This window comes from Cervus elaphus, chromosome 9 (assembly GCF_910594005.1).
Source record: "Cervus elaphus chromosome 9, mCerEla1.1, whole genome shotgun sequence".
Lineage (NCBI taxonomy): Eukaryota > Metazoa > Chordata > Mammalia > Artiodactyla > Cervidae > Cervus > Cervus elaphus.
Genome location: NC_057823.1, coordinates 90,206,142 through 90,222,323, shown reverse-complemented (window position 1 = coordinate 90,222,323; position 16,182 = coordinate 90,206,142). Strand labels below are relative to the sequence as shown.

Here is a 16,182-nt window from a genome sequence, read left to right as displayed (position 1 = left end):
GGTTCTATAATTAAGACTTGTACAAACTTTGCTGCCAAAAAATCACCAGAGTGGGTGGTGAATACAGCCAAGTAAACGCTAATTATGGAAGGCGGGTTTTCTAAGATCTTAAATACAAGAAGCAAAGGCAAGATCAGACAGCTAAGATAGTTACCAAGGCAATATAAATAGCCTTGTCAAACTCAGTGTAAACCCCCCTTTGGTAACAGCTGTTACCTCTCATAGTTCATAGGTACTTTAAAAGTACAATCTGGTATCTTCTACTTAGAATTCAGCAGTTAATTGTTCCCTAAAAAAGAGAGTTAAGAAATTTACTCATGTCATTTTCATTCCTGGGAGCAAAAAAGGCAAGAGAAGGCCAGTGTTCCAAATAATTTTCCATTTTATGTTTCAGCCCCTCCTCTAATAATATTTTTAAAAGTTCTGCCTGGAATTCAATAGAATGCCATTAGCATCTTAAAATGCATGCAAATTCTAAGCACACAGCACAATAAATTTACATAAATCGAATCATGCATACACCAGCAAGGAATCAGGAAACAGCATTTTCTGCTCTGTAGAAGTGTATCCACCATCCAAAAAAGAGGAAATTTTATACAATAGTGTTACCAAGTTCTCACAATAATAACATTATATAGTGTATCCTTACAATCTAGAACTGTAATGACAGCCTTCAAGTAGAAGGGATCATGCTTTTTCCTGTTTACTTATACTTATGTCTATGCCCATCTCACTGCTAATCAAGAAGCTGTGGGAACTTTTCATTTGAGCTCAGCCCAAATATCACCTCCTCTAGGAAGCCTTTCTTAACCTTCACAGAAAAATTAAGTCCTCACGTATCTTCACACATAGTCTGTGTTTACACTTATCACACTGCATTAGAGTTATCTGTATACACATCTACTGTTTTAGACTGTGAGTACCTTATGGACAGAAAAGGCATTTAATTTCATCTTGATCTGCCTTCTGGGCTTTAAAAACTAGATGGTTTAAAACGCATGCTAATGAATGACTCAGTGTTTTTCACATTATTTCTTCTGCCATAGACAGCTTGTCAAAAAAGAAAGGTCTACCAAATTGTATTCTATAATACTAAATGAAGCAAAATATATTATCCAGATGTCTTAAAGTACGTATCATCTTAATGCCCTCCACATAAAGGATCTATAACACAGCATGTTTTATTCAGATTAAACTGAAATGTGCTAATTTTATATATTATATTAAATATATTATATATGTATTTACAATATATTTACATGTATAAATTGCCAACATGATGCTTCTTAATAGGCAGCAGCTATTTTCTTTGTTAGCGGTGATATCAAGGTAATTATCTGCAGAAGAGATAAAGGAGCTCAACAATGTTACACTGCTTAGACCTGATTCTCTCGTTTGCTCTTACGGGTCTCCTTCCTCATTCTTCTCCACTACAAAACTAAGCGAGCCTATTTCAACTAGGGTGAGATTAAATTTTACTTATACACTCAGCTCAAGGATCACAGGAGAAATGAACATTGCATGAAAGCGGGAAATCCCACGCTCTCCTACCTGTGTACCCAAGCTGGCTGCCAGCATGTGAATCAGAAGTTTAGCTGCAAACATGGAATACCTGGCACAGAAGATATGGGAAAGAACAGCCAGGCAGAGACCTGTAGGAACAAAAAAGGCCGTGTGCGGTTTTACAATCCGTGAACAAACAGGAGCATGGTGAAATCTTCAGAAAAGGTAAGCGCAGTATCTTTGGGCTTACAATACAAGGTCACATAGCACAATATCTCTGGGGACGTTCATGTTTCAATTTCAACCCACGCCACTTGACCAGACGTATAAAATCCTCACACTTCTCAATTAAGCCCAAAGGGTAACTTTACATTTCAAATATCTACTTGTTTACTTCCCGACTAAAATGAAAGCACAAATTAAGCTGATTAATAATTTCATTAAACTTTTAGTTTTCTGTTTCCATCAGACAAGTGTTAACTGCTTAAGAAAAGAATCAAATTTCATTCTAAATTGTCTAAGAACGGGTGCCTTGGCTAAAGGGATATATTTGTGGAGGTGAATATGATTTTTCAGGCATAAAATTGGGATTGATGCTACCAAAACTCAGGTTTGGTAATTACCCCTTTTATCTACTAAGAATAGTTAGGCAATTACAAAAGTGGTGATTATGAATTTTAAAAGCAACCTTACACTCCTGGGTGCCAAAACCAGGAACAAAATGTGTTCTTTCCCACCAAGGTGGTTTTTAACCCAAATATCTACGCTTCGAAGTGGTGTGAAAAACATTATTCCTATTTTCTTTGACTCTACTTGAACTCACCTACCTACACTACTTCAAGGGGATGATTAGAATCTCAGGACAAACCCATAAAATTTTTTATCTTTCAATTTGTATACATTTATTTTAATATTAGTTTGAGATTTTGTATGTGGGCCATTTTTAAAGTCTTTATTGAATTTGTTACAATATTGCTTATGTTTTGGATTTTTGGCCACGAGACATGGGAGCTTAGCTCCCCAACTAGGGATTGAACCGACACGCCCCCTGCATTGGAAGGAGAAGTCTAACCCACTGGACTGCCAGGGAAGTCCCTACTACTAGGTTTTAAAGGCAGACTGTACACATATTTTAAAAGATTTCCTTACTTTTAAAAATTTAAATGTGCTGCAAAAAGCGACATATTTGCTTTATCACTTAAGCCTTTTACTCTACTCTCGTCCTCAGTAGGGTTATTTTGTCTAGGAAGTAATGACACATAACAACTGGCTTGTGTGTGTTGCTTTGCCCGGTATTTTGCATGCATTATCTCATTCATCAATGGCCCCCTGGCAAACAGGAGAAGCTGCATTTATTTTGTTTCCTCATTATCTTTTCTGAAGCAATGGAACTTACACCACATGTTGGCATAAGTGGACTGGGCAGCTGCAAAATGCCCACGTGGGGTCTGTGACTACTGGTCAGCACAGAAATGCCTCTCAGAAGCCCTTTCGCGGAAAAGCTCTCAGTGTATTTAGGTTTGCAAAAGGTAGACAAAGTTTCACACAGGAAGTGAGGCTCTGCATTAGTCAAGGCTTTCAGCCTAGAAACTGGGCCAAGAGATCCGGAGTAATCCATTTCTTTGGAAGGCTGCCATGAGGCGTTCTGGGACAGGCGTGTAGGTCCTGAGGCTGCCTCCCAAATCCACCCACAAAGGCACACAAGCATACCCAGGAACTGCATCTTTGCTCAGGCAGCTTATCAACTATTGAAGCTGCTGTTCCAAACTCACTAATGTACGCTTTGCATTTCTGTGATGATCAGAGCCACCTTAAACTCAAAGTTCAAGTTGAGTGTGAGAGAGAGAGTGTGTGTGTGTGTGTATGTGTGTGCGCGCGTGTAATACATTGACTTAAAAGCAGGGTCTTGCAAGTCTCATTTCATTGTAGGCCAAGTGATGACAAATACATGCTTTTCTGTGAGCTTACCGTGGTGGATGGTAACAATGTGAGGCAAGGGGATTTGTGTTGGGCAAAGGAAAAATACTCCTGAATCAACTGTTTCTTCTAGTTCCCAAAAAGAGCTTATTCGCAGCCTTTCCCCCTAACTTGGTAATTCTCCATTACACTCCCATTTCGTGATATAAATTTATTACACTTAAACTTGACCAGATCAAGAATATTTAATTAAGTCTACTAAGCTTTAATTAAAAATGCTAGCATGACACCTGGTGACAGTCCAGGATTCAAAGCCAGTGGCAGGAAAATGGGCTGGATTCTAACAGCCTGTAACTATGATGTATGATGTTATCCAAGTGCTTTTTTTATTTAGGAAAAAAGGATGCAGGGGAAAAAGCCTCAAGCAGCCTAGCCTCGGCTGACCTTGTGAGAGTTACTGAATACCTTAGATGTAAAGAAATAAATACTTTGGTTACCGAGTTCCTGAAGACTAATTATTTATCTTTTTTCTCATGATATTGAAGAGCTATATTTAGCATACAAAATTTAAATTTACAAGGCAGATTTTTTTAAACTAACAATTTTTTTTGGTTTAAATTCCCTTAATATGTAAATCACATAGTACAAAGGTTAAATTCTAAAAGGAATTCTAAAAAATAAGGTATAACAAATCCAGGTATTACCTAAAGGTAAACTCTAAACAGCTTCTTAGAGACTGATTCCTTAGCAACTAGGCAGAAAAACAAACATGTAATTTATTAAATAATCTTCATTTGCTTTTTTTTCCTAGCAATATGTAGGTTATAGACTTCACTGGAAAAAAATTTAATCAGTTTACTAACACAAATGACTTTTCTATATGATTAGACATGAAGAGGGAAGATAAATTACCCTTAACAAAATAATATTGATAATCTTTGATTTAGATAAGAAAAACTCTAAAGAACAGCTAGATTCTTTTGTCAGTACCAAAGAGGACCAAAGATCTTGTTATCTATCTATACAATATTTGAATGTTTGCATGTGCATAAATATATGTAATGTTTATATATGAACATGCATATCTAGTAAACAACTTCTGTTTGGTATCCCTTAAGAATGAGATATACTTTCAAAATAACTAAAGTTTATCCTCCAGAAGGCAAATATTACATTTTTCCCCATGAAAATTCCTTTAAAATATTTATAAATTTTATATTGTTTTATTATGTATCTCTGTCTCCTCTAAGCGTGAGTGCTAAGTCACTTCAGTTGTGTCTGATTCTTTGTGACCCTAGAGACTGTAGCCTGCCAGGCTCCTCTGTCCATGGGATTCTCCAGGCAAGAATACTGGAGTGGGCTGCCATGCCCGCCTCCAGGGGATCTTTCTGACTCAGGATCAAACCCACATCTCCTGCACCGGCAAGTGGGTCCTCTATCACTAACGCCACCTCTATGGATAAACATTAAAAAAAAAAACCAAATGACCGCTAGATTATTAAATCAGATACTCACCTGTTACCTGAGGTTTTTTTCTATTCCTCCACCTAATGCTGGCTGTAACTATCACCCTTTTAACATTTCTGCTGCTCATCTCTGCTAATTCCCAAATTTCTTCAACACTCCCTTCAACACAATGCCCCTGGATTACAGCTACTAATAAGCTAAGGACAGAAAAACAAAACTGTCAATCTAGAGAGTTTACCAGGTTGAACAAAAGTCCATATGCCACATTTGACAGTACACAAGTTCTGTGTATCAGAGGGAAGAACTGACTCCAGAGGGATGAGGTTACCAGGAGACCAGCCTTCAGGTAACCTGTGAAGTTCAGTACAATAGCCACTAGCCACACAGGGCCGCGTAGGTTTTAATTAATTACAATTAAATAGAATTAAACATTCAGGCCCCAACTGTTCTAGCCACATTTCAAGGGCTCCATCACCAGATGTGGTCAGGAGCCACATTTCCATCATCGAAGAAACACTGGCTGGGGCCACTGTGTCAAACTCTAAAGGGACTGTTTATAAAAGGCCATACAACACAGTTCTGGTCAGAGATGTGAGGGGAAACACTCTGGGTGGTTTTCGGCTCTTAAAACAGGATCCACATAAGTGCTTTTCTCTTGGCAAGCCCAGACATCGTTGTGGGACGTTCAGAGCTGCTCAAGACCATGCAGAGGAGAGGTGGAGAAAAGAAAAGGAAACCTTTGAGGAGAGCGAAACAGAAACACGAGAAGAGGCTGGGCCCCTGATGATGCCACTGAGGTGCTGAACTAATCAGTCCTGGAACTAAATCTGCTTATTTAGTATATCTGACTTGTCTCCAGTTATGTGCCAGCCAGGGTCATCCTAAACGATCCAGCTACGCGTACCTAGCTAGATACATCCTACATTTTTATGCCATGTCAGAGTTAGACGAAGCTCTCTGACTTCTCTATCACCTGCAGTTACCCCTTCAAACTACTTATTTTTTTTTAAAGCTCTTACACATCTTTCTCTATTCTACTTATGAATAACTCCCAATTTGATAGAATGAAACTTTTGATATACTCTCCCCATAATGATAATGGCTGTCTTAGGACAATGATTCGTGTGAATATGAACTTAACATTTTGGGACGAATGTGACACAGAAATTTAGAAAATATCTCATCTTCAAAAATAATTTCAAAAGAATGGGTGGAAAAAAAAAAGAATGGGTGGCATCTAATAAAGTTTTTTCTAGAAAAACTATCAAAATATCAGCTTATAAAATATAAAAGGCACAACTAGAATATTCTTACAGCTTAAAGAAAGCGTTAGTAGCTCAGCTGTGTCTGACTCTCTACAATCCCATGGACTGTAGCCCACCCAGGCTCCTCTGTCCATGGGATTCTCCAGACAAGAATACTGGAGTGGGTTGCCATTTCCTCTCTCCAGGGCATCTTCCCTACCCAGGGATCGAACCCAGTTCTCCCACACTGCAGGCAGATACTTTACTGTCTGAGCCACCTGGGAAGCCCTTACAGTTTAATAAACCTGAACAAAAGAATGAGCATGCTCCAAAGAACTCTAGATTGTGGCTGATTTCCTCATCCCTAAACCTAACTATTTAGTAATTTACAGACAATTATTTCCTGTTACCTACTTTAAACAATGACATTGTGTTGGCATTTATATACTTAGTAATCTATAGAGTAAATAAAACTATTAGTTATTTAAAAGGGATAGCTTTAGTTTGACTAATGTGTTAAAGGATTTCTCCACCACAGAGAACAAAAAGAAAGAAAAAAAAAATGAAACAAATGTGAGCTCTGCAGTCTAATCTCAGTTTAAAAGCACTTCAAAATAGAAGACTCTCCTACAAGTACACCAAACATGACTGAATTCACATACTGATGTTAATGATGAAGTGGATTTTGGAATGCAGAGGTCTCATTAAGCTCATGAGGCCATATGAATTGTACCCAGAATAAAATCAGGATGATTTTAATCCGATGTCTACCTTTGACAGGCCAACATCAACAGTTAGGGAAAGCAGAGCAGGTTTCTTTTGACATTATTCTCCAAATATTAAGAAGCATGCTTAGGTTCCTTTGTAACTATAAGATTATGGTATTATCACCTAAAGTTGTTATGAGCTGTATTTCTTCCCCCTTTGAGGTGAGTCCCATAATGTTACACTTATGTGCACAGTCATTTACTTCTCCCCTCTATAGCTTTTAGTTTCAATGGATAACTTCAGTTTAATTTCTTGGAATTTGATAAACTGGTTTACAGTTTTAAAAATCATAGGTATATATCCTAATCTTTCACCTTTCCATATTGAGGATTACTCAGCTTCTTGGTTTACATACTCATTACACATGCTTGGATCATTTCAACTGTTCTGCTCTAGTAGAGCAACCAGAACTGTAAACCAGAATTAGAACAGATACACTGTGATCTATCTTAATTTTTTTATTAAACAATGGTCAAATTCCTATTTGATTGCATGTTGCCACATTTCAAGAAAAGAGTTAGAATGCTCCCAAATTCAAAGGGATATTTGGTGTGGCCTAACTTAAATGAGAGCATGTGTATGTAAATATGGAAAATATTTTTCCATATGGAAAAATATGGAAAAATCTCTCGCCTTCTTTCTGGGGGCCCTCTCAGAAATGTAATTTCAGCCTCCCCAGAAGCTGAAACTGAGCACAAAGACAGAACCGCCTCGTGAACCACCGAACGTGCAATCCATGTCACAGTACGTCAGGAGCAGAGGGGGGGAAAACTGATAATTTCAAATATGACTCCAAGTCAAAAATAATAAGGTAGATACTAATATCTGGGTGTTGGTTTTCAAATACATGAGCAAATCTTTTTAAGAGTGAGTTGCAAACATATATATTTATTAACAGTTCTCTCAGAAAATATCTTAAAGTCCTCCTAGTCTTCTAAAAAACCAAGATAACATTCTCTCTTTAGTTTGTAAAATTCTTTGCTTTGATGTTGAGTATTTAGAACAAGCAAGGGATTTTTTGTGGGTCATATTAGCACTTAGAATTATGTCTCTATGTTTGAGATGATATCTAGATTTTATTTCAGCATTGTACCTTTTGGTTCTATTTCATCAGTCTATGAAATTTCTCTAAATAGATTGCATCAAAATAAAATAGGGTGTTGCCATCTGATTTTGAAACCTAGAAGAATCTATTAAGCAAGAACCATCATTCTTATGGAAGATGTTATTAAGAATAAGAAATTATTAACATCTGCTATTGAATCTAAGGTTTAGAATTAAGATACATTAAGGAAAATGTATAACTTTTAAAGTGAAACTACAGAGGAAATATTTGAACAACTAGGACAAAGAATATTAAATTACAGTGGAAAGATTTTAACAACCAGGACAAAGAAGGATAATTAATTACATGTTTCTACCTCCACAAAATTTTCTGAATCAATAAAGATTATTAGGGGACAGTCTACACACTAAACATTTAATGATAACCACATTTACATACCAAACATCATTAAGGCAGATGGTCTGAGCTAGTATATCTACCACCCTGTTAACACAATTTAAAATCAATTATTTGGGGCGGGGAGACGGAGGTATTTGCCCTAAGTCTCGCAACTAGCCAGTGGCAGGACAAGGATTTGAATACAGGCACAGTTACCCTATACCCAGTTCTCTGTGTAGCTTATTGTTCATAAAAGCAGCTGTAGGGCTGTAAAAGCTGACTTGGGGCACACAATCCATAAGGGTCGGGATAGAAATACAGTGTAAGGAATTCTCAGACTCCCAACCATAAAGTAAAAACAGCAAATGAGAATAATTCTATAGCTGTTCAAAGTTTACTTATAAGTAAATCGTTTGACACACATTACCCTACTCAAGTTCCTATTCTTGCCAGAAATGGGACCTAGATATAGAAGGTGAAAGAAAATTTATCTTTTAACATAGTAGTTGAATATACTTAAAGCTTCTAGACTGAAAAATGCAAATCAATCCATGGGGTAGGTTTATTTTTTAATGAAAATACAAAATGCTTTATTTATATTATCTCACGCAATCCCGCTATCTACTGCAGAATCTGCCTTCTAAATCAACACTATCAACTTTAACTTTTTTTTTACTATCTAACTTCTATCTCACATTGTACTGGATATACACTGCTGACGAGCTGGAACTATATCTTGCTCTTGCCTTATCCCCAGTACAAAGTTGGTCCTCCATAAATAACGGCTGTATGAATTAATGAATAGGACCATGAGAGGGAACTTTCCTGGCCTCGTGGTTAAGACTATGTGCTTCCACTGCAGGGGGCATGGGTTCAATCCCTGGTCAGGGAACTAAGATCCCACACAATACACAATGCAGCCAAAAAAAGAAAATTAAAAACAAAAACAAAAAAGACCACGAGAAAGTTTATTTTCTTGTAATGTTGATGAACTACAGTACATCTGCATTTATATAAAAGGACCCTGGGAAAACTTTTATTCTCATCAATATTTTAAATTATTGACTCAAAAATACGGTAACTCACCTGAAATACATATAAAGCCAGAAGAGAAAAAAGCTTCATTGTATGAAGACAAGTTGTCAGTCTGGGCGTAGACCGCGTACACAGACATGTATGAACAGGCACATTCCACGTAGTCTGAAGTGTCCTCAACCACTTTGCAAAACTGACTGTCGGACAACCAGCTAGAGCAAAAAACACAATCGTCACTACTCTTTCATCAGTACTTAAGGTGTGGAGACGGCTTTGGAAGAAAAAATAATTTATTGAACCTAAGTGTTCTTTACTCAAGATGGAAGCAGACCACATGTTCAAGCAGAAACACTGGAGGGAACATCTTGTCCAAGACATGAAACAGCAGATCCCACAGACACCTTCAACAGCAGCCTAAACATTAACCAAACCTGCAAAAGCATCGTCAATATTGAAGAAGCTGAGCCTCTCAAACCAGCAGTGCTAGCCCCCACCTCATCTAAAGCAAACAAACTCAAGGTATTCAACAGGAAGTACTCTTCCCTAGCATTCAAGAGTACCAAAAGGTCAACACAGCCAAAAATGTGCAGTGTTCACCATTCCCCATTTTTCACAACTCCTATATTTTGAACCACATAAATTACTTGCTTGTCTAAGTGCTTCCGTCCCCACCTATTTGGATTTTGAGCCAGTTACATTACACACATGTCTTCGAGGGTTTTTTCGGGTGTCTCCTTCTATAAGGTTTGACCTTTAGCACCAAAAGTTTGTCACAATTATAGCAAATACAGTGTCACATGCCACACCTTCTGAGCATCCCTTAGTGACTACTCTGCTCAAGAGCAGTCACTTCTAGGTCCTCTTGATCCCCTTATTTCTCTAAGGCCATGAAACTTCTTAACCCGAACTGCGGATTCAAGCTTAAAACATTCACTATTAATTATACATTGAGGATTGTACAGTATCTGTGTATTAGGTTTAAAGTCCGTCCTCAGACATTAGGAATTTCAAAGGAAAGTTATTTTCCCACACAGAGACTAGCCAGAATTTTGGTGTTTGAAGAGGACAGCTGGTTACCCAACTAGGCTGTGGAATCTTTACAGAATTTTAGTTTGTGTGGCTGAAAGTAACAGAATCTAGTGACTGATTTGAACTCAAAACTCTCTAGGCCAGCCATGCCTGATCCTACAACATTGGCTGAGCTCCCAGGGAGAGAACTGCTCAGAAACATGAGGTCTGAGGCCAAGGAGAGTCAAAGGAAGAGTCGCTGTCTTCTTCCCCTTCTTGTGCCTGCTTTAATCCCCAAATGTGATCCAAGTCATACATGGATTAGAATTATGAATCTGTACTGATCCGTCCAGACATAGAGCATCAGATCCAGAACTACAAGTCCAGAGGGAAGGAGTCAAAAGAATTTCCTTCACTGTTTCATAAATTAACCTGTAACCACAGGAAGGTTAACTGAACTGAGCAGAACTCACGCTAAGTTCCATGGAAGTCGTAATAATAAAGGAGTTAAGTAATGAGTTATACACATGTTTAAATTGTTTGGCTGCATTTGCCACCTGCACAAGGCTAGACCACTTCCTACACTGCGTTGCCTCATTTAGTGTAGTGGTGATTCTCCAGTCTAAAAATCTCACTCCAGACCATCTACGTTCAGTACAAAAAACTGGGCTTAATGGTACCAGAATGAAGAAGGGACAAACTCTGATTTTAAAGAATTATTAACAAGTACCTCGCAGCTGCCGGATTCCAAAGGAGACACAGAGGAGTCTGAGGAACAATTCTAGGCTCGGCAGCATAAATCCTGTAGAGAATCTCATTGTTGTTGGTCAGGGGTTGTGAACTCTGACCTTTCACACTCAAAGATAATACCTGTAATACCAGAAAGAACCGAAAATGTAACATCTTCAAATTAAATGTCAAGACTCCCAGTCTGAAACTTGCTTCATTTTTCTCGTCACTTTTGGCACTATTAGTCGTTAGCTTCCTTATGAATACAGGGCATCTGGTGGATTTTCCACTGCAGACCTACCCCACTCCAGCTACTGACCAGTCTCCACGTGACAATATTCATTTTCAATGTCAGTCTTCATCAGGAGTGGGATATAGCTTTAGTGAAAGCTATGTGTTTTTTCCACTTTCTCATTTCATTCAATAAAACATGAAGGAAATATCTGCAACTATTTTTAAGCCCAAACATTCTACAAAGAGTTCATAAAGATGGGACATGTTTCATCATTAGCTTACCATATGTAGCACTTACCTTAAGTCTAATCAAGTGCATGTATCCTAAGGAGCATGTTTGCAAAGGAAAAAGCAGATTCCAACTACATAATTCTTTAACTGATAGATTACCTTATTTTTCAGGGCATGGAAATTGTTTCCAGTCATAAACCACTGCTGGCTGCTATACTCTGTAAACTGGACTAATTCACATGTGCTTCTCCCGGCCATTATTTCTGCATCCAGAACATCCAATAACCTCTCTGGAACTCGAATATAATCACCTTCTTTTCCTTCAAACTTGTGCCCATTGATCTGCTGAGGGTACCAGTGAAGAGCCAGTATGGACAAATACGGGCAGCTGTCAAGGATGGTTTTGCCTCTATGAGAGAAAAGCAAAGGTTCTGCTAAAATGGCATGTATTTGCATATGTATATCCATTCATATTTGTTAAAAATCCATTACATTGTTAAAAATCTATTACACTGGACCTCTCTTCCTTATGTACAACCATGATACTACTTACCCAGAAGCAGTAAAGAGAATATGCTTTCAGTTCTTTTATGGTGAATTGTTAGGATTTTTTGCACAGAACTTTCTGTATCCTCTTGCCTGATCCCCCTTCTGATCTGAAACATGGGTTTCTGAAAGTTTTTTCACAGTTATCAGAATCTGTGCTATAAAAATGTCTATTTCTGTGTTAGTCACATCAGCATGGGAGGAATAGGGTGAGAAAGGATGCACCATTCAACTGAAACTCTCTTATTTATAATCAAGAGTATCACAAACCTTATATATCTACAGCCAAGTTCTCATCGAGTTCACCTCACCCTTTTCTAAGCCATCAGAGCATTTCTAATCTAACCATGTCCCTGATAAAAGAAATGGCCCTGAATAGAATCTTTATCCATTTAATAATTCTGTTCACAACAACCCCCAGGCACTAGATCCTCTGCTCAGTGAAAATGCTTTTTAGACCTCAGTGTGTGTTGAAATCACCTTGAAGCTTGTTTTAAAAATACAGATTTCTAGGGACTTCCCTGGTGGTCCAGTGGTTAAGACTCTGAGCTCACAATGCAGGGCGCGTGGGTTCAATCCCTAATCAGGAGGCTAAGATCCTATAGCCAAAAAAAAAAAGAAATACATATTTCTACATTACATCCAATTATTACTAAATCAAAATCCTTGCCTAGGGGAGACTAGAGATTCTTTGAGTCTGTATTTTGTAACCAGTCCTCAAAAAAATCTGATATATGTTTTTCTGTGGACACATCATGTCTACAAATAATGAAAAGACACAAAGATAAATCACACTTGAAACCTGTCTGGAAAAATATGGAGAACAGTAGGATAAAGGTAAGTGAGATAGGCCATAAGTGATGTTGAGTATATATAATTGTATCATGCATACAAATACCTCATCAAGGCCCCTAACCTAGGAAATCAAGTTGAGAATTTTAAATAGAAGATTTGAGAAACAAAAGGAAAAGGTAAGGGCTAACGTTTTCCTCTAGCTATATACTCTTTTTAAAAAAATCTTTACCATATTTGAATTGATGCTTTTGAACATTTATCTTTAGTCCAGCCATTCATTCAGGCTCTAGACCTCTGCATTCAAAATGCCTGCTAAAACATCTCAATCCATATAGGCCACCCACAACAGCTTATAAAAACTCATCTCTTCATCTCTCCATCCACATCTTCACTGCTGACTTGGAGCTAAAAGCTGCCACTGTTGACCTCTCCACCATGACCACGTACAAACTGACTGAGATCAGTGAACCACTGTTGGTGGAAATGTAAGTTGGTACAACCACTATGGAAAATATGAAGGAGGTTCCTCAAAAAGCTAAAAACACAGTTTCCATATGATCCAACAATCCTACTCCTGGGAATATGTCTAGAAAAAGCTATAATTCAAAAAGATGCATGAACCCTTATGTTCATAACAGCATTATTCACAATAGTCAAGACATGGAAACAACCTAAATGACCATCAACAAACGAATGGATGAAGAAGATGTAGTACATACATAGCATGGAGTACTACACAGCCATAAAAAAGGAATGAAATTATGTCACTTGCAGCAACACAGATGGACTCAGAGATTATCAAACTAAGTGAAGTAAATCAGAAATAGAAAGACAAATACTATATGATATCACTTATAATATCACTTATGTGGAATTGAAATGACACAAATGAACCTATCCACTAAACAGACTCAAAGACCTGTGGTTGCCAAAGCTCAGGGGAGGGATGGGATGGGGGTTTGGGGTTAGCAGATGCAAAGTATTCTTGTACAGAATGCATAAAAAACAAGGTCCTACTGTATACACAGGGGCTATATTCAACATCCTGTAATAAACCATAAGAGAAAGGAACATGAAAAGAATATATACATATGTATAACTGAATCACTGTGCTGCAGAGCAGAAACACAACATTGTAAATCAACTATACAGCAATTAAAACAATTTAAGTGAATTTCTGATACATGCTAGAGCATGGATAAAACCTGAAGAAACATTATGCTAAGCAAAGTACAGCAAACACAAAGGACAAATATTACATGATTCCACTTATGAGATGGCTAGAATAGGTGAATTGAATAGAGATTAAAAAGTAGAATAGAGGTTACCAGGACAGAGGGAAGGAGGAATGGAGAGTTATTAATGGGTAGAGATTTTTAATTTGAGAGGATGACAGTTCTGGATATGCATACTAGGGATGGTAACCCAACAATCATGAATATCTAAGTGTCACTGAATTGTACACCTAAAAATAGCTTGAAAGTGAAAGTGTTAGCCGCTCAGTCATGTCCAATTCTTTGTAACCATATGGTTTGTAGCCCACCAGGCTCCTCTGTCCATGGGATTCTCCAGACAAGAAAATTGGAGGAGTTGTCATTCCTTCTCCAGGGGATCTCTCCCACCCAGGAATTGAACCCAGGTCTGCCTGCATTGTAGACAGATTTTTACCATCTGAGCTACCAGGAAGTACAGAAAAATAGTTTAAATGGTAAAATCTGTCTTATGTATACATTACCACAATTTAAAAAATGGCCTGAAATAATCTAAAAGTTGGAATCATCCTTTTTTTCCATTCAGAATGTATCTTCTACTCATTATATAAAAAAGAGTAAATAACAAGATGTTTTATTTTTAAAAGACCCTTCAAAACAAGAAGAATATATTACTGGCAGTATAAATTAATTTTTTCTGGATGTAGTTTCTATGTTTTCTTCAAATAATTAACTTAATTTGCCCATCAAGTATAATTCATTGATTGTATAAGCCTTAGTTACATCATCAAAATGTCAATTTGCATTCTTATCACTTTCTACCCTGTAAAGGAATACATGTAAGGTATGGTATTATATTAAAAGATACTTACTTTTCACCAGGAGAGCCACAGGTAACATCAGTCAGTAAAGAAAAGGCAAAACTCTCTGTCACTTCAGTAAAGTGACTGAATCCCCTAGTGTCCTTGCGTTTTGGGTTAACGAGAGCACAAAGGATCTCATAGAAAAGATTTCGGCTTTCAATGCTTAATGCTTGTTTTCTTCCTTCAACAGTTATCTGGAAAAAAATCCCAAGTATGAAACTGTATCTTAAAAAATCAACTGCTTAAATGATACGTAAGGTATAATGTGTTCTTTATGACCAGTTACCAACATTAACAAAAATAAACACGAACCTATGAAGAATTTGAGTAGTGTCAAAATTATATTTGACATTTAAATGTCAAATACATTTGAACTTTAAAAAGCATAATCATTTTATAAAGAGAAGGCATAGTCACAAGAATATTTTCTATATAATATCTAGATAAAGCTCCAAAGGATTGCATGGGTCACTTAATTCTAACTGCAATAATAAATATCACGAGTCAAAATTGAACTCACTTTTACATCTATCCCAATTCATATGGCCTTATGAAAGACATATATAGCATAAAGCAGATTCTGGTTCAAAGAACTGAGAATCCGGGAGATAATAAAACTTACAAACATAAAACAATTTTACTTAAAATATGAGACCCTATAGAGCAAAGTTCTATCAGCAATTGGAAATCCTATCCTATACTTCTGAATCTAAGTACATATGAAATACATATGGGACATATGAATGTATGCCAAATAAAGCATAGGTGATTCTATTTGAATTTCAGATAATCAGTCAATAATTGCCTGATATAAGTATGTTCCAAATAATGCTTGTAAATAAAAATGTTTATTTTTATCTGCAATAGACTTATACTAAAAAATACATTGTTCATCTGCAATTCAAAGTTAATTGGCACCTCATATTTTATTCTTAAAATTTCAACCCTATATTTTCAATGCTTGTTTCATTATTGTCATATTCTAATTATGTCTAAATTGTGAAAACATGTCACATTTTACGGATATGGCAGGCCCCTTTTAACGGCTAGTTTTCCCAATTCTTGTTATTATAAGTAATGCTTAAATACTCATTATACAGGTATTTGTACAAATATTCCCCACACCTATTAGGCACTCTTTTTTTTTTTAGTTTTTCCCTCCAGTTTTATTGGGATATAATTGACTA

The 16,182-nt window shown here is 37.0% G+C and overlaps 1 protein-coding gene across 1 annotated transcript in view; it reads right to left on the bottom strand.

The window, feature by feature from the left end:
• Window positions 1-16,182, bottom strand: part of ADGRV1 (adhesion G protein-coupled receptor V1) — a 540,993-nt gene that overhangs the window by 289,324 nt on the left and 235,487 nt on the right. The window contains exons 79-83 of the mRNA XM_043913586.1: window positions 15,005-15,189; window positions 11,740-11,989; window positions 11,117-11,256; window positions 9,430-9,590; window positions 1,552-1,652 (exon numbers count right to left, since the gene is read on the bottom strand). Of these exons, the coding sequence (XP_043769521.1) occupies window positions 1,552-1,652; window positions 9,430-9,590; window positions 11,117-11,256; window positions 11,740-11,989; window positions 15,005-15,189 (837 nt within the window). The remainder of the gene's footprint in view (window positions 1-1,551; window positions 1,653-9,429; window positions 9,591-11,116; window positions 11,257-11,739; window positions 11,990-15,004; window positions 15,190-16,182) is intronic.